Source organism: Phasianus colchicus, chromosome 1 (genome assembly GCF_987193195.1).
Source record: "Phasianus colchicus chromosome 1, bPhaCol1.hap1.1, whole genome shotgun sequence".
Classification (NCBI taxonomy): Eukaryota; Metazoa; Chordata; class Aves; order Galliformes; family Phasianidae; genus Phasianus; species Phasianus colchicus.
The window spans coordinates 121389904-121412156 of NC_143436.1; the positions used below are offsets into that span (position 1 = coordinate 121389904).

Below are 22253 nucleotides of genomic sequence, written 5' to 3' on the forward strand. Positions count from 1 at the left end.
AGTTGGGTAGGGTTACTCATGGCATCAGAATTGAATTAGATGACCTGCACAGCCTTTTCCAGTTATGTGTTCCTTTGAGAATGTTAGTTTTGTAATTCTCTGTCTGTGTCTGTGCAAGTAATTACACTTGCATAATAAGCATTAGTAGTTGGATTAGAGGTGAGTTTTTAGAACGCAGAAACATTACTAGGTTTTTAGAGCTGTTTTAAAAAAGCAAAGTTTCTAGTCTGGTAGAAGAATGAAGAAAGTGGAAAAATAAACAACAAAACCAATAAGTAAAGACTCAAAGAAAACTAAACATGTTAAAGAGGTTGCTTCTTGCTAAAACACATTGGTGAGTTGTTTCTAAATTGGTATGGACTCAAATAAATATAGCTGAAGGGCAAATAGAATTGGAATTAATGGAAAACAAGTGTGGAAAGCTTTTTTCCAAAAAGTATAGATCTGGAAAATGGGCATAAAGTGCCATAACCTAATTTTGTTGTAGTGAGCTTCCCCCCCATTAATTTCCAATGCTGTTCTGTAATTGAATATTAAGGTTCTTGACTGGAACTTATTAGAACAATCTTAACAAAATCTGGCTCTTGGCAATTATGATTTCAAATAGAGAAATGTAATAAGATCTGAATATTGATTTTTGGCTGATGAGGAAATTGAGTATCACTGAGGTCAAATAAACCTTTCAGAATGACAGCAAATTTTTTTAAACATGCTGATTGCTGGTTGGGTAATTCTTTAAAAACAACTGTTCCTTAGATTGTAGCATTTCCCTTATTTTGTACAGTGTAATAATTACACCTGTCCTTAAGATTCGTTAAACTGGTGAGAACACCTTTGATTTACTTCACTCTTTTGAAATAATTATGCATATGCATCCTTTAAGGCACAATCTTTACAGTTGTGCTTTTCAATCCCTCACTAAAAGAGTTTGTGTTACTATAATAATACACTATTTATATAAGAAAGTTGGGAGCTTTTTTTTTTTTTTTTTGCTGTTAGAAACCTGACAGTAATTATTGCTTTCTTTTTCTTTGTAGGGAAATTTAAATATTGGGACAGAAACCTGAACTGAGCTCTGATCCTGAAGTTGAAACGTGAAACACAGAAAAGGGAACATCTGTTCACTTTTTGACAGCTTTGTCCAGACCTAAATTGGGATAAAGGAACTAACCCTGTAACTTTCTTGATTAAAAAATAACTTTATTTTTCGGTAGGAGAATGCTGCAGAACTTTTTTACGGTTTTCATAATTGCTTTTAAACTACAGTATTCAATTGAAATGTTGTAGTATGTACCTTTAGTTCCTTTTGCATACCGGTCTCGAGTAAAGAAGTCACTGAAGGGAGTCTTATTTATTGATTACTTTTTCTCTAAGCATGATGTTACAGATGGAACTTGAGTTGTTATACCCAGAGGTTTATATGTTCAAAGTTTATTGCTTATGTAATAAAAAAAGGAAAACAAAAAAAAAAAGTGCCTGAATTGTTTGGTAATAGCACATAGCTCAGGATTTTCCAAGAAAGAAATGTTAGGTTGCGCAATAGATCTTACACCTCTGTTCAGTCCCTTCCATAAAACAATATTCTGTATTACTTCATTTTAGTTTAATAATGTTCTTGGGTTTCTGAGATGTATATACATTTGTAAAGTGTTAAGACTGCTGAGATGATTTTTGGTATTTGATTAACATAAATGGCAACAGGCAGGTATGTAATGTCCTGTGGCAGTAGTTTGTAACTGCACTGAAGGCATGCTTGGGTTTGTTAGGGGGTTAGTTGGTCTGTATTCAAAGTTATTCTGTCTCTAGGTTTGTGGGTTTTTTTTTTTTGATGTATGGCATTCTTGATAAAGCCATGTGTTCTTTCATCTTGTCATAAATGATTTGGTGGCTTCTTGAATTCTGAAATTGGGGCCTGAAGTGTTTAGTTGCAAGGGGAAAAAAACAATGTAAGTTTTTTATAAGCATGTATTTTAACAAAGCTGTTCATAATTGAAACTGCTTTAAATGCAGATAGCTTGTAATTTTGTTCAAAATCCCAGTAATTCTCCAAAGCTTACAATGCTTCAGAGGAGAACGTATTGTTATGCTGTATGCAGAAATTAAATAGCTCGACATGTTTTTCAGCAGCTATAAACAATATTGTGCTTATTTCCTGTTTATAGCTTTGCCTTAATATAATATATATAGTAGGGTTGTGTATATGCATTACAGATTTCTTCACTTTTTTATTACAGGTAAATTAAAGATGTGTAAGAAGTAGTTTTCAGAGAAAACTACTTCTTGTCCTTATTTGTTTTAAGGAAACATTTTTCATAATTTCTGGGATAGTGTTAGCTGTAGAGAATGCAGGCTAGTTTCTGTTATGGATAACAGATCAGAATTCTGATCGTGGGTAGAGATAGGTTCAGAGAAAAGGATATTTGTCTTTTGGTGGAAAGTCAGGATGTGACTTTTTTTTTCTTTGCATGATTTCTTTCTGTTTTTTTTTTCCGCAGTGCTTCCAGTAGAGGGGTTATTTATCGGAAGCATAGGTAATGGCTCAGAGCAACTAAAATAGTGTCACTTAATCTTAATTCATGGGATGTACTGCTTAGTGTTCATAGAAAATAAGTAGGCGGGAAGCATGCCAGATTCATTGATGCTATGGTGATTCAACAATAACACCAGATGGTATAAGTTTCGAAAACTCAGGTTTTCAGTTGAAATAATTAAGTGATTCAACTAATATTTAAGTAACTTTCTGACATACAAACTCAAAATGGGAAGCTAAAGGAAAGGAATTTCCTGAACTGCCGGAAGTTAGCTGCTTCCATTTGATTGGAAATACTTGTGATGCTGTCACTGATGAATTCAACTAAATCATCTTGTGCGGATTTACCAGCAAGTGGAAATAAGGAATTGAAGCAACAAATTGAGCCAACCCAAAGCAAATAAGGAGTCGCCATGTTTGTTAAGCAGCCCAGTGTCGGGAAGTGCTGCGCGTACCTCTGCAGATGGGTGCAGGTTCACCCTGAAGCCGACAAGTTTTTCATGCTGCTCCTGAACATGATAAGCATTGTAAAACGCAGGTGAAACCATACGTGATACAGGACAAACTACTGAAGCTGTCATGTCTTACTTTGTAGGATACTACTGTTTCTGTAAGCTTCCTTTTTTGTTCTTCCTAAAGTCTGGAAGAGAATTTGTTGTTGAGCAAATGGGAGAAGTGGATATGTGAAGAAACTTGTGGCATATCAGTTTTGCTAAGGTTGTCTAGAAATAAAGCTGAAGTAGTCAGACTTCAGCCAGTTAATGCTGCTTTCTTTTTTTTTTTAATATGAAAACCAGGTTTAAGAGTGCAAATGCCTCCAGTTTTGTGCTTTATTTTACTTGTGCACAACTAGTTTTAGTACTTTGTGTCTAGTTTCTTTAATATAGGTTATTATTTCTGTAACTGTAAGCAACGTATTACCATATGGTATCTGATTATTATTTGTGTAACTGTAAGCAATGTATTACCAATATGGTATCTTTTAACGTGTTTACTGATTTTTATTTTATTCACCTCATCCCCACCTTGGTCCCAAGATGAATGTCATATGATGAAATGTAGTTCCTGTTTCAGTTGCTTTACCTTTTTTGTGAGGAGCTTCCATCTGCTGAAATCACGCTCTTTACCAATAACTTTGCTTTACTAATCAGATTTGTACAGAAATTGAATTCAGTGATTGAATTAGGTGCTAGAGGGAACCTAACTGTCTGGTCTGCAACTTACTGTGCTTTGAATCTTTAGCTAGAGACTTACATCTGTATACACACACAAATAATTGGCTCATTTTTTCTTTCAGCACAGGAAAGTTCTGTTGTACTGACAGAATGGTTGGTTGAGAACAATATATTGAAATTGATTGGTTTGTGAGAGGTCTCAAGTTGAGTGTTAAGTAGGTCAGTTTACTTGAACATTTTGGTGCCTTTCTATATTGTGACTACATTGTAGAAAACACCCTCTGTACAAAGACTTAAATAATGTTCTGATTATTGCATTATTTCTAATATGAGCATGGACTGAGTAGAGTTGTTAATATAACTGCTTACTTTTAACTATGTGAGTAATCCTCTGCTCCAAAGGAAAACTATTCCTTGTATTAGTAAAGCTGGTCAATGCATTTGCATTGGAAAAGCAAGTCAAGAATATGATTGTCTAAGAGCTAGTTAGCTTTGTTTTATAAATGTGAATTGCCTTTCTCTTAGTTGACTTGAAATGGCTGCTGAATGCTTGTCACTTTCTCAGTTGTTCACATGTGAAATGTTGTTTTTCTTTTCATGGCTATCCAAAATGCAGTCATTGAACATGATTAGTCTTCCTTTTAAGTGTCGTAAGTTGTGAATTTAGTTTTAATGCTGCTGATCAGTTTAATCTCTATATGATTGATTGGGTTAAATCCTCATTTTATAATTCTTAGCTTATATGTGGTGATCAAGTTAAGAAAATTGTGGGGCTAGTAAGCAACACATTGCAAATATATATAAGTCTGCCTTAACTCTAATAATGACTTAAATGTTTCACATCACCTTATCTGATGCATTTAGATGGTCTTGAGATCTCAATGTGACTGTCTCAGCTCAAGTACCCAATAACAGGAGGTGGGAGCAAATTCAGCTGATAGCCAGTTGTGATAATAGCTTACCTGCTGCTTTCTCTCACTGGGCCTTGGGGTGAAACACTGATTTTTTATTTTTTTTTTTTTTTGTGTGTGTGTGTGAATTTGCTTTAAGAGCAAAATAAATTTTAAAAAATCACATTTCTGGGCATTATGGAACTCTGGGTTTTCAAAAGACGATTGTTTGTTGTGTTTTAGAAGGTCTTTCTCTGCCATGTCTAGGAAATTGATAGTGAGAATTGCTTGGAGAAGATGACTAAAGATTTTAGCAAAGATTAACCTATGGAGATTTGATTTCTCAGCCTTCTCGCTTTTAGAAGACTTGTAAGCAGAGGGAGATTCTTCAACTTCCTTCTTTACTGAAGAAATCTTTTCCCATACACTTCAGAAACATGCCTCTTGCTTGTCTTCAGGCATCTGAACAGCCGCCTCTACAGGAGAGTTCTCTAAAAGAAAGGCTTCAGACTTGCATCCTAATGAATCTGCAAGAACTGGATGTTTCTGCACAAATCTGGCCCTTGACAGACTTCATTCCACTGCTGCAGGGTTTGAAGATCAGAGTTTCATCTTACAGGAGGGAGGGGAAGGAAATAAAAGCCATTTCAGGATTGTTGAAAGCCTACTTGTAACACTTAACTCCTTTGTAGATACGGAGGATGGCAGTGAACGTTTAAATGTGTTCTGTTTTAAGCTTGGTGAACGTATCTTTTCAGTGTTAAGATCTGAGACAACTATTGTCGCAATACCTGCCCCCTCCTTGTCCTTTCTTTGCCGTGATGTTTTTTTGGTGGAGGGTGTTCTGAGTAGGTATTTAGCCCTGTGGTTTAATAGTTTTATGCTGCCTGCCACTTTAATATGGTTTTCCTCTGTTTGCTGCTCTGAATTTTGTCAAAGTCTCACATCTTTTTAATATTTCATTTTCTGTAAATAATGTAGTAGATGGCTTTTATTTTGTGACTGGCTCCTCGTGTTTTTATTGTTGAAGGAAGAGAAAGAGGGGAAGCAGTTGTTTTTAGTTCGCTTTTCATGGAATAAAAAAAAAACCCCATCTCATTGTTTTAAGAATAGCAGGGCTAGTTTTTTTCCTTTTTTAGCAACTGATGAGAATGTGGACTAATGCCCATTTCTAAGGAATATATTCAAGTTCACCTTATTTATACTGTAGGTTTCAGCTCCATGAGGACCTTCTAATGAGTGTATGTGCGTGTGTGTATACATATGCACAAATAATATGATCAGAAACCATTAATGGAATTATTCCTAAAGCATGGATTTAAAAAAAGTTACCTTTTTAAACTACTAACTACTGAAGACAGGATTAAATGCAAAAGCATTTTGTGTGTAGTCTCTGGAGTCCACAACGGTGCTTCTGACAATGTTATCCCATACCTAGGTCTCATGTTCATAAGTATATATTAAGATGTAGGTATGTTTATATGTATGTTTAATATAGTTTCTATAAAATCAATGTAAATTTTGTTTCTACGGACAATAAATGTTGTAACAAAATTTCTACTTATAAATACATCCAGTGATTTGATTCAGTAGTTCATTAATATTTAGTGTCATTTTCAGAGTATTTTACATGATCTGGGTAGCCATTGGAATGTTATAAATAACTTGCTTCTGTAGTTTCATCTGTTACTGCTTCAGAAGTTTGAAGCTTTGATCTACTTTCTAGGTATAGAGTTTTGGTTAAAAGCAGCTCTGTGCCTGCAGACACTGAATGCGAATCTCCCTTCAGTAGTAATGCAAAACAGAAGTTTGAGGAGGGGGTGGAGGCAAGCGCTTGCTTGGCTGACTTCACCAGAGATTACATTTAGTAAACTAGTGTGCATTTCTAAGAACTTCTGTAATACAACCTCAGTGCTGGATAAGAATAACCATGTTATCTCTTAATATTAGGATTCCTTAGAAAATAGGAACAGAAATGAGAAGTTTTTTTCCAGATTAAAACAACCTTACCTCCCGTTGTTCACCTAAACTTGCCATAATCCAATCTATATGTAGATTTATTTAACTTCTGATCTGGCTGCTAGCCTTGAAGAAATAGTAAAGTGAAAATCCGTTATGTGTGGTAACTGTACAGCAGTGTAGAGAAGTTGGGGTAGGTACTGTTCCTCTTTTCACTTGGAGAAAAATGTTTCCATAATTCATAGGGGCTGCAGTAGTGATGCTTCTCAGCTTTTAGTTGATGGTCTTCAACACTGCATGTGTCTGATTGTGTTCTGTAGTGCATGTCAGTTTAGATGTTGCACACTTTCATCAATACCACTTTCAAAATACTAGTCTTCCCTAAGTAATTCCCTAGCAGCTCTTTGCTGTGAGGTCTTGTTAAGATAAGGTACTGAAAGAATGCACATATGTTGCAATGTTATTTGGCTTGGGAATAGTGGGAAACTAGGACTTGAAAGTACTGTGATAGCTTTTAATTTTTTTCCACTTTCCAGAACAGGATGCTTCACTGTGTTACTGCTTGACTTGATAGGAAAGCTATCAAACTCCTACACTTTAAGGAAGCTAACACTGAAAATTAAAGCTGAGTTGCATTTGGGTCTCTGGTTGAGATTATCCATGAAGACTTGCTTCACTGTATGCATTGTAACATAGAGTTGGAAAATTCACTTTTTTGTAACTTACCAATTTTACCAGCAGCCCAGCTCTAGAAATAGAGCTACCAAATTTTTCAGTTACACTTATTCAACCATCTTAATCTACACAGCTGGAGTACTGCAAAGCCAAACTTCGTACGGGTTTGGTGTGCTAACGATAGGTTTAGATTAAAACTTTTTCTCCCAAAGAAAAGGGAGGCACTGGACTGGGCTGCCTGGCGAGGTGGTGGGGTCATTGTCCCTGGTGGCATTCAAGAGGATGTCTGGATGAGGAGCTGTGAGATATGGTTTAGTAGCTTAGTGGCAGTAATGGTGATAGGAGGATGGTTGGATTAGACGGTCTTGTAGGTCCTTTCCAACCTTGTGATTCTACGAATATGTTGATTCCCCTCAAACCTGGTTCTATTAATTCTACTTAATGGGATGCAGTACTTGGTTCTGATAAACTCAACCATTATATGCCAAGCCAGCTGAAATCGTCAAGTAAAAGCTGCCACTTTCCCTTTAGTTGGCTTTGCGGAGTCAACTCTGTCATGCTTTCAGATAATGAAATTTAAAGGCCCGATGTTCACCGTAGTCATGAATCAAACGAGAGTAGATTTCTGTACCCAAAAGCCTTCCTTTCCCTTGTGCCTTCCTAACGTCCAGCAGCCCTTCTTCACATTAACCTCTCCTTGCTCTGCAGAGGGAGCATGCCCTCCATATCCCTTTCATCCTCTCCCCGCCTAACCACCTACCGGAGGTTAGCACAGCTCCTTTTGCTTAACTTTTCACTGCCGTTCAGCGTGATCGTGCTCTAAAAGCTGCGTTACCTGCGCTTCCTCTCTCTAGCGCTTCCCCCGTGCCGCCGCCCGCCCGCAGAGGAGGTCCTCCCGCCCTCAGCCGCTGCTCTGCTGCCCGCAGGCGGCACCGCTCTGCGCCGACAGCTCTCAGCTCCGGTCGTTTTATCGGGGCGCGCCTTTCACCTCGCGCAGCATCCGAAAAGCAGCAGCAGCAGCACGCCCTGAGCGACTCCGCTCTTTTTTTTTTTTTTTTTTTTTTTTTTTACCTCAACAACGCTACCAAGCCGGCCTTCACTTCATCTTTTCACCTTTTTCCTCTCCCTCCCGGCCCTGCCCGACCCCCTCCCCACGGGGCGAGGCGCACCCGGCGCTTCACAGCACCGCTTTCCTTCCCCAGCCCCCGCCGAGGACCGCCGCTCCGCTTCCTTCCTCCCCGCCCTCCCTCCCGCTCTCCCGGCGGCGCAGCGGCTGTGGCGCAGTCTCGCGACACTTCCCGCAGCGCCACGCTGAGCCGAGCGGCGCCGCTCGCTCCGACAGCGGCAACAGCGGTAGCGGCGGCGGCAGCAGCGGCGCCCGCGTTGGGAAGCGCCGCTCCGCGCCCCGGCCCGCGGGGAAGACGCCCATCGGCGCGGCTCGGCGGCAGTCGCCTCCCGGTGCCCGGGCTCGGCCGCGCTCCGCCCGGCAGCGGGGACTGCTGGGGGGAGCTGAAGGCTGAGCCCTCGCCTCGTTTTATTTTTTTCCTTTCTGCATCCACGCGCACACGTATGCCGAGGCGAAGCGAGGTGCCTCCCGCAGGACGCGGCGCGCAGCCCGGCTGCTGACCGAGAGCGGCGGCCGCAGGAGGAGGGACCAGCCCCGTCGGCAGCCTCGGGCGCAGCCGCCCCAAACTTTCAGCCCCTGCCCCGGCAGAGCCTCGCTCGACATCGATGGGTGAGTTGGAGCCGAGGGGCGGCGGGGAGGGAGCGTCCGCCTCGCGGCTGTTAACTTCTCCCCCTCCCCCGGCCGCCCCGCCGATTGTTTTCGCGTGACGGCCGGAGGCGCTCGGGGCTGCCGCGGTGGGCGATCCCGCTGCGGGCTGAGGAGGCTGCGAGCCGTCCCGCGCCGTCCGCCTTCCGCCGGGCACACCCACCGCGGGCTCCGTCCGCTCAGCGGCTGCGGGCGGCGGGGCCGTCGGGCGGGCGCTGCCCGTGAGGTGGCTCCCGCGGACTTCGGGAAGAGACGGCGCCGCGCCGAGGTGGGCAGCGCCCGCTACCTGTGCGGAGGGGAAGGAGGCGAGCGGCGGGGGACGGGGGGTGAACGGCGGCCCCCCGGCAGCGGTGCCGGGCTCCCGGGGCCGGCCCGCTGCCCGAAAGTGAGAGCGGTGGATAGGAGGGAACAAAAGCAAGCCCAGGCCGCTGGCGGGGTGCACCCTCCGACCGGCTCCTGCCCGGGGGTGCCCTCGGAGAGCGGCTCCCGGTGTCCGCAGAGCCAGAAATGCTGCCGGCAGCCCCAGAGCGATACTGCTAAAGCCGTTCCCTGCACCGCATTAGGTGGGCAGACATTTTACCCAATTTTACCTGTTGTCATGCAGTGACACTGGGAGCGTAGCGGGGAAAAACCTTCTCTTTGTTCTTAGGGAGCGCTGTCAGAGCGATGCGCGGCTGCCCTACCTGTACCTTGCGAGATTCAGCTCTAGCTTTTCGCTATGGACTTTCAGTTAGTCCTCCAGCTGAGGCTGGGAGGCGTTCAGCCGTCTGCGCCTCATTCCGCTGTATTGATCCCAAGGAACTCCGGTGCTGCTGGCCGTAGGCCGAGCATCCCGTGCCGCCGCCTGCAATTGGGCGGCAGAAGGCTTCTGTTAGGGTTGGTGTGTGTGCTAGGCAACGCCATCCGAACTTCTTAAAACGCAGTGCTGTAAGCAGGTGTGGGGTTGATCGCTGAGGGATGGAGCAAAATCTGTGTGGTATATCACAAGAAATAATGGTTAGTTATTTTATTTATCTATCTATCTATCTATTTATTTATTAATTATCCTCAGGGCATTTTTTTTGTTCTTAACTTTGCATTATGATGCTATAAGACCTCCTATGATTGCACACATCTGGCATCCTTAAAGCTGATTTTGATAATGATTTTCCCAACTCGCTGTGATTCACAGAATGGCCCAGGTTGCTAGGGACCTCAAGGATCATGAAGCTCCAACCCCCCCACCACAGGTAGGGCCACCAACGTCCACATTTAATACTAGACCAGGTTGCCCAGGGCCCCATCCAACTGGCCTCGTACACCTCCAGGGACGGGGCATCCACTGCCTCTTCAGCAAGAACTCGCTTTGCAAATTGAGAGCAGAGAGAAGGCACGCTCTCATTGTTCATATCTTTAGAGTCATTGTTCATATGTTCACATGTCTAAGTGATTCTTGTGCTTTAAAAAAAAAAAAATGGAAAAAACACGCGAGGAAGATATGAGTAATATGAAAGTGAAATCTTTCTAGGAGATTCCAAATGGAAACATTTTTATTAAAAACATTTTTAGCATTGTTTCATTTTTCAAAGACATTTAGATGCATGAAAGAATAGGTGAATTCTTTATAGGTAGCACATTGTTGAGATTCCTCATCTTTTATTTTTAAATTACTTTCATGCTTCCCGTATTAATCATTTATATTTTGTGTTTGGCACTGCGTAGTGTTGTTACTCCCTGGATCTGTGTACAGACTGCAGGACGAGAGGCTGGGGAGCAGCACTGCGGGAAGGGATCGGGGGGGTTCTGGCTGGTGGCAAGTTGAATCTGAGCCAGCAGTGTGCTCTGGCAGCCAATGGGGTCAACAGTACCCAGGGGTGCACCAGGCCCAGCACTACCACTGGGTGAGGGGAGGGGTTGTCCTGCTCTGCTCTGTGCTGTGTGGACTCACCTCCAGCACTGAGTGTGGCTTTGGGTGCTACTGTGTAAGAAGGACATAAACTTCGTAGAGAGTGTCTAAAGGAGAGATACAAATATAGTAAAGGGTCTGGAAGGCAAGGCATGTGTGGAGCGGCTGAGGCCCCTGTGTTTGCTCAGCGCAGAGCAGAGGAGCTGAGGGGAGGCCTGATGGCGGCTGCAGCTCCTCACAGGGAGCGGAGGGGCAGCGCTGAGCTCTGCTCTGTGTGACAGCGACAGGGCCCGAGGGAACGGCATGGAGCTGTGTCAGGGGAGGGCAGCTGGGGCTCAGGGAAAGGGGCTGCACCACAGGGCGGTGGGCATGGAACGGGATGCACAGGGCTGTGGGCACGGCCCCGAGTGCTGGAGTTCAAGGAGCGTCTGGACAGCGCTCTCAGACATGGGGTTTGGTTTTGGGTGGTCCTGTATGGAGCCAGGGGTTGGACTCTATGATCCTGTTGGGTCCCTTCCAACTTGGGGCATTCTACAGTTCTGTGATTGGATGATTCCAAGTCTCCGTATATATATGTGTGTATTACACGTGTGTATATTAAAGTTCATTGTATAACCTCAAGCTTTTTTATAGCATGTACTCAAAACCTTAGAAGAAATACACGTTTATTGATATTTTATGAGCTGCTCTGTGACATTAGAGTTGCAATATCTTCAAGTAAATTAGTTTACGTTTGGAACGGACTTGTCAGGAGAACTGAGTGAATTAAAGTTGCTAGTTTCTGAAACATAAGGGGGGGACAGGGCAGAGACAGTGCATCATGCTTAATCCCATTCTGTAAATGTTTGAGAATTGAAAAGGTGGTGTTTCATGGGTATGTGTGTGTGGGTTTGTTGTTTATTTTGAAGACTTGCATGTGGTTATGGAACTCCTCAGCCTCATTTGCGAGACCTTTGCGTGCTCATATATCACATTGCCCTGCTGAATGAAATTGAAGGTCCAGAAGACAAAATAGGAACAAGGTGTGGTAGCTGCATGGGGAAGAGCTGCTTATTTAATTCAGAACACGTAAAGGTACAGCATGATTCTAGAAAGCAGGGTTTAGCTGGCATCATCCAAGAACAGGTGAAGTTTTGCAGCACCTTGTGTCAGTTGAGGCACACCTTCCAACCTCTGCAGTAAATGAACAGGAATCCTTTTTTTGGCTCTGCTGGGTCCGCTCATCTTTCAGTCAGTCAGTTAGGGGTCCTGTGTAACAGTAGAGCTATGCAAGTAAGCTGAAACCTTCACCATAGTGCTTGTGTAAATTCCTGTTTATAGATAGACAGTTTCATCACCAAACTTCTGAATGGTTCACTTAGTAGCTTGTTTGATAAATGTATATATTTTTTTTTGTAGAATTGCTTCTCTTAATAGTTTTTCAAAGTATTTTTAAAGCTTTCCCATTGACAGTGGGAAAGAGGATAGGCTGCTTTTGTTTTCTGTAGTCCCCATAGTTAGGGCTTTGTGCCCTTTGAGCCAGTTACGTTATTAGTACTCACAGACAACCGTTGTCTGCATGGATTGACACAGCGGTTGAGAAAGATGCTGTGAAATACCGCAACTGCCTTGTACACAACAGGGGAAAGTTGCATCAAGAGGAAATAGAAGAAAAAAAAAAAAAAAACCCACTGATTTTTTCTGTACTAATTGCAACACCTTTTCCAGTTTTAACTTTTTCCTAATTCTTTTTTTCTCCCGTCCTAATTTTCCGCTGTCCCCTCCCTTCAAGTCTGCTCCACTTTCCTCCTAAAAGCCCCCGCCTTGGTATGTCTTTCCCTTCTACTTCTTTCCACATTGCACATGTGCCACTTCCTCTTCCTCCCTCTCTTAGCCAAGCATCAATAGAGGGAGCACTCTGAGCACATTTCCTGCGTGTGGGGCCATGCAGACCTCCAGTTAGTGATGTTCTTGTGTCAAAACTTATGCTTGGCCCTGTGGTACGTGTTGGAGGATGCTCTCTGCAAGGGGAAGCATGGGGAGTTCAGCTGGTGAACACCAACAGCTCTGCAGTCCCGTGTCGAATGAAACATTTTTGAGTTGAGCTTAGTGAACTTGTGTAAATTGCACACAGAGGGAGGTGGGTGTGTCTGTGGTTGTTGACTTCTTGGACAAATTTGAAGTTCCCCCTACAAGGCATTGGGAATTTTGGAGCCTTTCAGCAAAACAGCTGTAAGACATTTGTAAATAGGAATGTCACGTGTCATTCAGCAATGTTATCCTCAAAAACAGTTGTACAGTTTCTGTTGGACACAAGGGAGAGTCATATGGGAGATTATTACCATGCTTTTCTTCACTTTGAGTGTTTTTTTAAATTTAACTTGTTTTAATGAGATTATAAGCAGCTATAAAGTGGCTCATATAGGAAATCTTGTGTGAAAACCTTTCTCAAACTCATTTCTCCTCTTCAAAGGAGATGTGAATCATCTTAATTCTTTTCTTGTTGTCAGTAGGTTCATTTCTGACAACACTGTTGTGTTGGAGGTGTTCAAGATCATATTTTCAGTTGTTTGGTACCCATATTTATGCAGCCTGTGAATGTCTTCGAGGTCAGAGTTTGAGTGGAGTTTTCATAAACTGATGAATTATTTTTGGTAACCCGTATGGATTTTCATACAAAAGTGGCTGGCAGAAAGCTTTTTTCTTAGAAACCAAGAGATAATGGCTTTATCTGTCAGAGCTGCCTTCTGCATGGGTCAAGATGTGGCTGTGAAACCAAGGAATAAAAAATCCATATTTATGTGTGTATATTTAGAATTCTGATTTTAGAGTCTTCTTTAAGTGCTTTGCTTGCCCCTATCAAGTAGTTCATTTCTTGCAGTGTCCACTGTCATTGTTGCTCATATTAGCTGTTGTTTTTAGATCAGAAGGTGTGATAGAGAAGAGAATGCTTAAAGTAGATACCATTTCTTGAAACAGGAGAATTGTTGTTCCCCTTTGCAATAGCAAAAGATGCGTACGTTGAGAGTTACGTTAGAGTTGCATCTTAAAGGCATTTTTCCTGGTCTGCTTATAAAGAAACGTGTGTCAACATCACAGCACTTCCTTGACTAGCAACTTTATTTTGATATTAAAGCTGAGTGTATGTATGTTTCTGTTTAAGCTGCTATTATACAACATAAGTTTAGGTTGGATATCAGGAAAAACTTCTTTACAGAAAGGGTTGTTAAGCACTGGAATAGGCTCCCCAGGGAGGTGGTTGAGTCACCATCCCTGGATGTGTTTAAAAACCATTTGGATGTGGTGCTCAGGGACATGATTTAGCAGAGGGTTGTTAGTTAGGGTAGTATGGTTAGGGTGTGCTTGGACTCGATGATCTTTAAGGTCTTTTCCAGCCTGAGCGATTCTGTGATTCTGTATACAATGTTTAACGTTACTCAGATTTCTTCTTTTATAATTGCTATTCACTGGATGTTACAGAGCTTTGTTTTGAGAATGCTGCTCGTCATTGTTCTACCAGCAGCGTATCAGAGTTGGTATAGGAAATCAGCATTGACCTTGTGGATAATGTGTTGACTCCTTCCACACTTGAAGGGGAAGGGATGTGTGTGCTGGGAGAGGAAAAGGAGAGATAGGTAGTGTGTAATGAGCAGCTGAAATTCCAGGTCTGAAATGGTAGAGGTCACTGAAGTGCTGAAAGCAGGTCATCCCTGATGGGATCAAAGGAGAGAAAACAGCCACATAGATGGTATCTGTTGTTTCTCTCTGAAACTGCTGTTACAGAGCAGACTCATCAAAATGATGATAGAGTTTTTTGTGTGCTTCCTATCTTTGTGTTTTGTTTTGGTTTTAAATCACAGAATATGAAATCCTGGACCAAAGAGTGTATGTTTTCCCTGGGTGCAAAAGCAGGAGGTAGCTGTAGGGTGTATCTATGTTCATGCACTGAGAAATGATGGAAGAATATATTAGGGGGAGGGGAGTGGGAGAGGAGGTGAATATCAAGATTCTGTAATTCAGCTAATGTAAAAATAATTGCTGCCTGTCTGCTTTGCACAGAGGGGAAGCATAAGGAGAGCTTTAAGTCCTTGTGTTTGTGAGAATATGCAGTACTGCAGTTCAGTAGCCATGGATTATGTTAGAAAATGGAGTTGACTTTTTCCCCCCTTTTCCTTACTGCTAACTGGGAAGCATCAATAGTAACCAAATCTTGAGAGTACAGTGGTGATGCCTACTTAAAAGTTACATGGCAAGGTGACTGCTGTGATGTCTCAGCTATTCCTAACTTAACTTTGCCTTAGGGGAAGGAGTGTCCTGGATGACGAGGGACAGTTGGGGAAAAGGTGTCTTTGTTCTCACTGCAGTCTGTATTCCAATGTGAGCATCACTGAGAACCTGTGCTTTTGTTTTAGGGTAAGCGTTTGTCTAGAGTTGTGCATCACAAATTACATCTTTGCCAGAAAGGATAATGCAACCTAGAAAACTGAGCACTTCTATGAGGATCAGATCCCAAGCCTCTAATTAATCTGTAGTTTCAATGTAGAGATGCATTTTGAGCTCTGCTATTGAATTTCATTAGAAATATTGGAGAGGAGGGAAGAGCTGCTCTTTCTTTATTTCCTCTTTGGTTCTTCATCCTGTGCAGCTAAATTGCTTTTGATGATTAAAGCTGGCTCACACCAAAACCAATGTAAGTCCGTTCATTTGCATGAAGACCAAAGTCAGCACTGGTGTGCAACTGCCTCGGGAATTGTTCAAAAACCTCAGTGTGATTTGGTTGCATGTGTTACAAATCAAGGCCTGACTTGATCTGTAAATATTTAATTAGTTTCGATAGCCACATATCTGAAAACTAAGTACTGTGTCTCATAAGGAATGTGTAATAAGTGAATGAGTGACCCGCCTTCTCTAAAAACAATCAGGGAAATAAAAATCCCTGTAATACACTGTGTCCTCTTCTTCCAGGAAATTGCTTGTTAATTTACAGAGCAACATGTTCGTGCTTGTTTTCAATAATGAGATCCACATCAACACACACAGAAATAATACCAGGATGCTTTCCTTTTTTTTTTTTTTTTTTTTTTTTTTGTGAGAAGGAGGTCTTGGAGGTCAGTGCAGTTGCTGGTGCTGTTCCATGCTAAATCAGCTAACTGCTATCAGCCCAAGTCACTGCGTGTGTAGCACCGCCTTTCCACGTGGCTACATTTATAGAAGTGTTAGTGAAAGGTAGCAGAAGAGTATTAATATCCATGTCCAGAGTTTTTCATTTTTGAGCCAGATGTGAAACTATTCATGGAAAAGCCCCATCTCACGTTTAAATCAAATATGTCATCTGTCTGTGGTTGCTGATTCATCCTCACCACTGGCAAGAAGCATTTTTAATACTCTGGTATCTTGGCAGAGTGAATTTTTTGTCTCTCTCTGTGATATGCTTCTGCAGCACTGAAAATTTGCTATCCTTGTGACAGAAAACTGAGTAGCAGTGAAACAGCTTAATTTTTCACTGTTTTTCTCATTACTGCTGTTCTTTCTGTGATGTCTCCCTGAGGACTTATGGAGTTGTGAACGCTCATCTATCTGTTTCCCACTGTAAGAAGGCACACAAGAAATTCCAAAGCTCAGTCAGAACAATATGCCTTTATTTTGGGATTTCATTATGACAGTATTTTAAAAACTTTCTGCTACCAAATTCAGATTTACCTGTAAATGCTGTTTGGCTTTATGTTTCCAAATGTAAGGATTAGTGACTTGTTTTCTAGGACGCTAATTTATAAACAAATATTTGAATGTTTTATGGATGAGGATTGATCTTTTCCAGGCTTGGGGCCCCCAGCACAAGAAAGATCCAGAACTCTTGGAAGGCCCAGAGGAGGGCCACTAAGATGATCGGAGGGCTGGAGCATCTCTTCTATGAAGAAGGGTTGAGAGAACTGGGCTTGTTTAGCTTGAAGAAGAGAAGGCTCCAGGGAGACCTCATTGTGGCCTTCCAGTACTTGAAGGGAGCATATAAACAGGAGGGGGAATGGCTGTTTACGAGACTGGGTAGTGATAGGACAAGGGGGAATGGTTTTAAACTGAGACAGGAGGTTTAGGTTAGATATTAGGAGGAAGTTTTTCACTCAGAGGGTGGTGATGCACTGGAACAGGTTGCCCAAGGAGGTTGTGAATGCCCCATCCCTGGAGGCATTCAAGGCCAGGCTGGATGTGGCTCTGGGCAGCCTGGTCTGGTGGTTGGTAACCCTGCACATAGCAGGGGGTTGAAACTAGATGATCACTGTGGTCCTTTTTGACCCAGGCCGTTCTATAATTCATCTGTTATTTCTTGTAAATTTGTTCTTGTTGTCATCAGTGGTTTTATGGAACAGTATCACGTCAGGACCTTTCACTCTAGGTTGACTGTGTTCTCCATGCTGACTTGCTGATGAGCTAGGTACTGTGTTTCAGCTGGATTGCAGAACTGCAGTGTGTTGAATAGAAATATCCAGTTTGCCTAGTTACACTATCAGGTTAAAACAACAATTACCCCTCCCTCTGCAAAATGAAAATAGAGCCCTCATTCTACCTACCCCCAAAAAGCTTTTGGTTCAAGGAAACAAACACGTGCTAACATTTGTTGAAAGCACTGGCTCAGCAGTTCAGAAGTTTTGCTTCCTTATGCGCGTATTTTCAGTTTGGTTGTAAGAACAAAGAGGTTGATCAGTAAACAGTCTCAAAATCTAGAGTTGGCTCATTTTCATCAATGTAATTTCAGTATGAAAGTGTATAACTGGCTTTGACTAGTGGAGATCAGTAACTTCATAGATCTGTTTTGTTGTGTTTGTTTAATGAAACGGGTAACTTGCAACTTTGATCACATTTCAGGATTCTAAATGATTTACTACCTTGACTCAATCATATAATTAGTTCAGTCATTCATTTTAATTTGGTAATAGATTAGCTTCTTATTTCATAGCTTGTTGCTGTATTCTTAATACTGGAATTCTGCTCTATGTAGTTATTTCTTTGATGACCTTAACAACAATTTTCCAGATGACAAAGGACTAAAACTTTGTGGCTTGATTGGGTAGTAACTAGGTAGCTTAGGCATTTTATTAGCTCCTCAGTTGCTTTCCTGGCTTTGCACCATTTGGAAACTCCTGTAGGTTATATTGAGTCAAATTTAGCTGTATATTTAGCTGTGTATAGATCTGCTCTGACTTCATGGGAGCAGCATGTATTTATCAGAGGGGCTTTTTAGTAAAGTTCTTTCAGGATAGTTAATGGCTATTTTACTGATGGGAGGCCTTAATAAAGCAGACGAAGGCACCTTCTGTGTCTGCCTCCTTGCTTAACTTGATGCTGCTGGAGGATTAAACTTGCTCCTTGTGTAATGAAAAAAAAAAAAAGTACGGTCCAACAGCCAAGTAATTTGTAGGACTAAGATCAGCTCTTTCAGATGCATGAAGCAACTCTTAAAATAGGAGAGACATCTTCATGCTGCCTTCTTTTCTTAGAATTGTTGTTAATATTCATCTGCCTGCACAGCTGCTCTTTGTGGCCACTCTTCTGGCAAAGATCTCCTGTGAAATGGGAAGTATCTTTGTTTTCTTTGAAACTTTGTTACTCCCTTATAACTATTGATAATTTCATTCATCAAAGACCTTTATTTGCCTGTGTTTAAAACCCCTGAACTGCATTTGTCAGTTTTACTCTGGCCACTGAGGTCAACTTGAGTGGTGTTTTCTTTTGTCACCTCCTCCTGCATCTTGGAATTGCTTACTTTGATTAAATGAAGCATGCTTCTTATTTTAAAGACTACACTGTGTGTGTGCATGTGTGTGTGTAGCACCTATCAATTAACTTTTGATTCGCTGACATCTCAATTGTCTGACTGTGGTTCGTGGAAGGTTACAGTAAGTGGTTAACAGAGATGCCATCTAGTTTATGATCAACCAGTTCAGAGCTGTATATGCTGATTCTGGCTGTGTGAGATCTCTTAATGTGTATGCATTCAGGTGTTTTCTGCACAAAAAATTAGCCTGCTTCTTCCTGTGTGTTTCTCATTCCTTCACCTCATTCTGTCAGAAAGCAGTTTCTCTTCCTATCACAGAAGTGCATTTATGCTTCCTTTCCCTCATGAAAATTTGTAATATATTTTTAATCTGCATCAGTGATTCCCACCTATTTTTCAGAAAGATGCACTTCACCCATTCTTTTCAGGTAGCTGGTGCTACATCATCTTGTCCTTTCAGTTGCTCTTCTTTCAAATTCATCTTTCCTTCTCTTTCATCTGTCCTTCAAGCCTGCTACTTTTTCTCTCTTTAGGATACTTTCCTATATACTTCACTTGTAGTCTTACAATTCACTATATTGAGATGTAAAGACCTGTAGAATTCTGATGACAATCCATTTGTGGGTGCTCCTTTAATTATTTCCTCAGAATTAGGGAGACAAGAAGCCTTCGGTTGGTTTCCTATGAATACATATCAGGAAGGAGAGACACTGACTGTTGTTTAGAGGCTGTTGCTTTAGTCCATTGACTTTCTTCAGAATCAGAAGAGTACCCTGGAAGGTAAATGCTGTGGTTTCTGTTGCACTCTGTGTTTTCCTAGTTGCCTTTCTGGTACTGTCTGATTCAGAAAGATGAAGTAAACTGAGGATAGACTGGTGCCTTTGTGATGTGTGAAGAACACACTGTAGAAGCTGGCAAAGCCAAACGCTGAAGTTCTGATGTTTCTGAATTTGGAGAACTTAAAAGCAGGATGTTGCTGTTTAAAGTAGAATTTCAGTTCCTGTCTGAGTCTGGCAATACCTTGCTCTAAAACCAAAAGCAGGAGTTGATGTGAATGATGCCTTCCTGGGCAGAGATCCTAAATGCAAGAGATGCCCTTTCCTGCTCTAATTTTTTTGAAAATTGGTTTTAGTACCTGACTTCTTCAGCTTCAAGAGCTTGGATCATTGAAAACCAAGGGGGTCACTAGGGATTGTTTGAATGGATGGAGCCCAGGAATCTTTTTCATAGAGGCAGCAGCTTTAAAAGAAGTGATCAGGGTAGATATATAATAGTGATAGCACTCTCTGTCTGCTCTTGTGCCCTGCTTTCAGTCAAAACAATACTGTTAGCACACTGTGTTTGATTGCTGCTGAGTGATGGGAGCAAGGCTGGGCTGGGCAAGACTCAGCCAGGCAGAGCAGCTGCCATGATGGCATGGGGCAGGGAGTGGGGAGGGAACAGGACAGTGCCTGAATGAGGCTGGTGGTTGTTCTGTACCACATAGCACCATGTGGAGGGTCATAGTGCTGAGGGCAGTTGGCTGGGGATGGATACTGCTCAGAGATTATGGGGCATTGGCCAGTGGTGATGAGACCTCGTGCTGGCAGGTGTCATGGTGGTGCTGGGCATCAGTTGGTGGGTGCAGCTATATATATTGTTATTTTTGCATTTTTGTTTCTTGTTTTCTCTTCTGTAAATAGCTTTTATCCCAACCTATGAGTTCTGTTTTGTTTCCAGTTCTCTTCCTCATTCCACTTGGAGAGGGGGAATGAGCAAACAGCTGTGTGGTGCTTAGCTGCTGCCCCTACACCTTCTTCTCTCAGTGCTATGGTTTTAATCTGCATGCTGTCTTCTGGATACTATAGAAAAATTCTGCACCAGTATTCAAGGAGGTTCTGCTCATCTTGAGTAGCATCTGTCTTACTGTAACTTCCTTGACAGCATGCTTGGTGCTGTTCCAGACAGTACCAGTGCTGGTAACTGGTGGTGGATGGGAGGAGGAGGAGGCTGCCAGAAGAACAGCTGCTTATGAAACAATAGGGTCCATTGCTTCTCTTGATGTTTACTTGGGTTCCATAGAGTTCCATACTGCTGCTTTCTCTGCTTTGCTCCTGCATTCTCAGCGCAGCAATGGGTTCTTCCACCTAAATGCTGACTATTGTTTGTGTTTTCTGTTCATATTCAGCCCCGCTGGGCATTCTCATTCAACCAGCACACTGTGGCTTAAATTCCCTCTTGAAGCAATGTTATCATCAGGTCACAAGCTGTTGTTGCTTGCAATTAAAGTCTGTGACGAGCTTTCAGATATACTTATTCAGTTTGCATCAGTTTTTGCTTTCAGGATTGTTTTTCCTGGAATGATTCACCTTCTTCTAAATCCACAGACTTTCTGTAAAAGAAAATGAAAAAAGCAATTAATGGAAGTGCTCTGTCACTCAGGCATATTGATGCATGGGATTTTAAAATGCATCTTGAAAACAAAACAGAGAAGTTAATGATTGTGATCTGGGAATTTTTTTTATTCATCAGAGTTAAACTAAGTTCGTTTGTGATTTCCCCATATTGTGGGAAAGAACAAACTACCTGCAGGTACTGATGTGAGCTGAGAGTATAGGCATTAATGCTACCTTCTTCTGAATTGCATCCTGAATTCTAAAATTGGAGAGATTTTTAGTGGGAAAAGTCAACACGTAATACAATCTGATAGGATAGTTATCTTTCAGAAAATCCTTGGGCAGATCAATCTAAACATGCTTGTATGCAATAATTTCTACTTCTAGAGCAGCATTTCTTTTTTTTTCAACACTTCTACACTTACTGGAGTTTTGAAGGAGAATGAAAGAATTTGATGCAGAAAGACAGGCTGATAAGGATTATGAACACCAGCCTTCTTTATTAATCAAGAAAAAATATTGGTGGGTGGTGAAGATGTATTTTAGTCAAATGTGTTCTTCTTCAAAATGCTTTTTGTTGTTGCTCATGTAACTGATCAAGTGAGATTCTTTTTTAATAAAACATTAGGTGTTTTGGTCTGTTATTTCAGTATAATACGAAGGCCAGTGGAGATGATGTAGTGCTAGCATGTAAATCTTGTATTGGACCATAGGAGTGAAATGCAGATTACCTGTGGTTATAGCTCAAGTGCTTGTGACTGTGAACTTCAGCACATACATAGCTTTTGTAGCTCTTAGAACACCTGACAATCTTATCTATGGAAGCATTACAGAAAGTGTCCTTTCATTTGGCTTATAGATTATGAAACTGTTGAGAAATTGCACACGCAGCCCAATCTTTCTCTGAATGCTAAGTTCTGTAGATTGTACAGAACTTAGCATAGATGTAGAAGAGGGTTAAAGGGTAAAAGGCTTCTGATTATTTCTCTCCTACATCAAATCTAAGTCCTTACTGTTGTACAGCACATCTGTTTGTGATAGTTTATAATATATTAGTTAAAATGTCACTGATTTGCAATCAGTATTTTACAGATCTTACCACAAGAGCTGCTGCTGGATTAAATATTTTGCAACTGCTGTCATAAGAATAGTAGAATTCCATTAAACTGAACTAGAACCTCATACTTTTGAATTTGTTTTAAGACATAGTGCTTGTCTGCAGCTGGCATTACATAGTGAAGGG

General features: G+C 41.8%; 2 protein-coding genes across 11 annotated transcripts in view; both read left to right on the forward strand.

The window, feature by feature from the left end:
• The window catches only part of BCLAF3 (BCLAF1 and THRAP3 family member 3), a 31607-nt gene extending 29342 nt beyond the window's left edge, over nucleotides 1-2265 (forward strand). For all 6 annotated transcript variants that reach the window (XM_031599331.2, XM_031599334.2, XM_031599330.2 and 3 more), the window contains one exon: nucleotides 1038-2265. In XM_031599331.2, the coding sequence (XP_031455191.2) occupies nucleotides 1038-1067 (30 nt within the window). In that variant the 3' untranslated portion in view covers nucleotides 1068-2265. The remainder of the gene's footprint in view (nucleotides 1-1037) is intronic.
• A 6441-nt stretch (nucleotides 2266-8706) lies between these two features.
• The window catches only part of SH3KBP1 (SH3 domain containing kinase binding protein 1), a 219633-nt gene continuing 206086 nt past the window's right edge, over nucleotides 8707-22253 (forward strand). The window contains exon 1 of one of the 5 annotated variants that reach the window (XM_090124787.1): nucleotides 8707-8964. In XM_090124787.1, the coding sequence (XP_089980913.1) occupies nucleotides 8961-8964 (4 nt within the window). In that variant the 5' untranslated portion in view covers nucleotides 8707-8960. Of the gene's footprint in view, nucleotides 8965-9252; nucleotides 9269-9811; nucleotides 9997-22253 lie in introns of those variants that run through there. The other 4 variants (XM_031599336.2, XM_031599335.2, XM_090124763.1 and 1 more) reach the window with 4 other exon arrangements.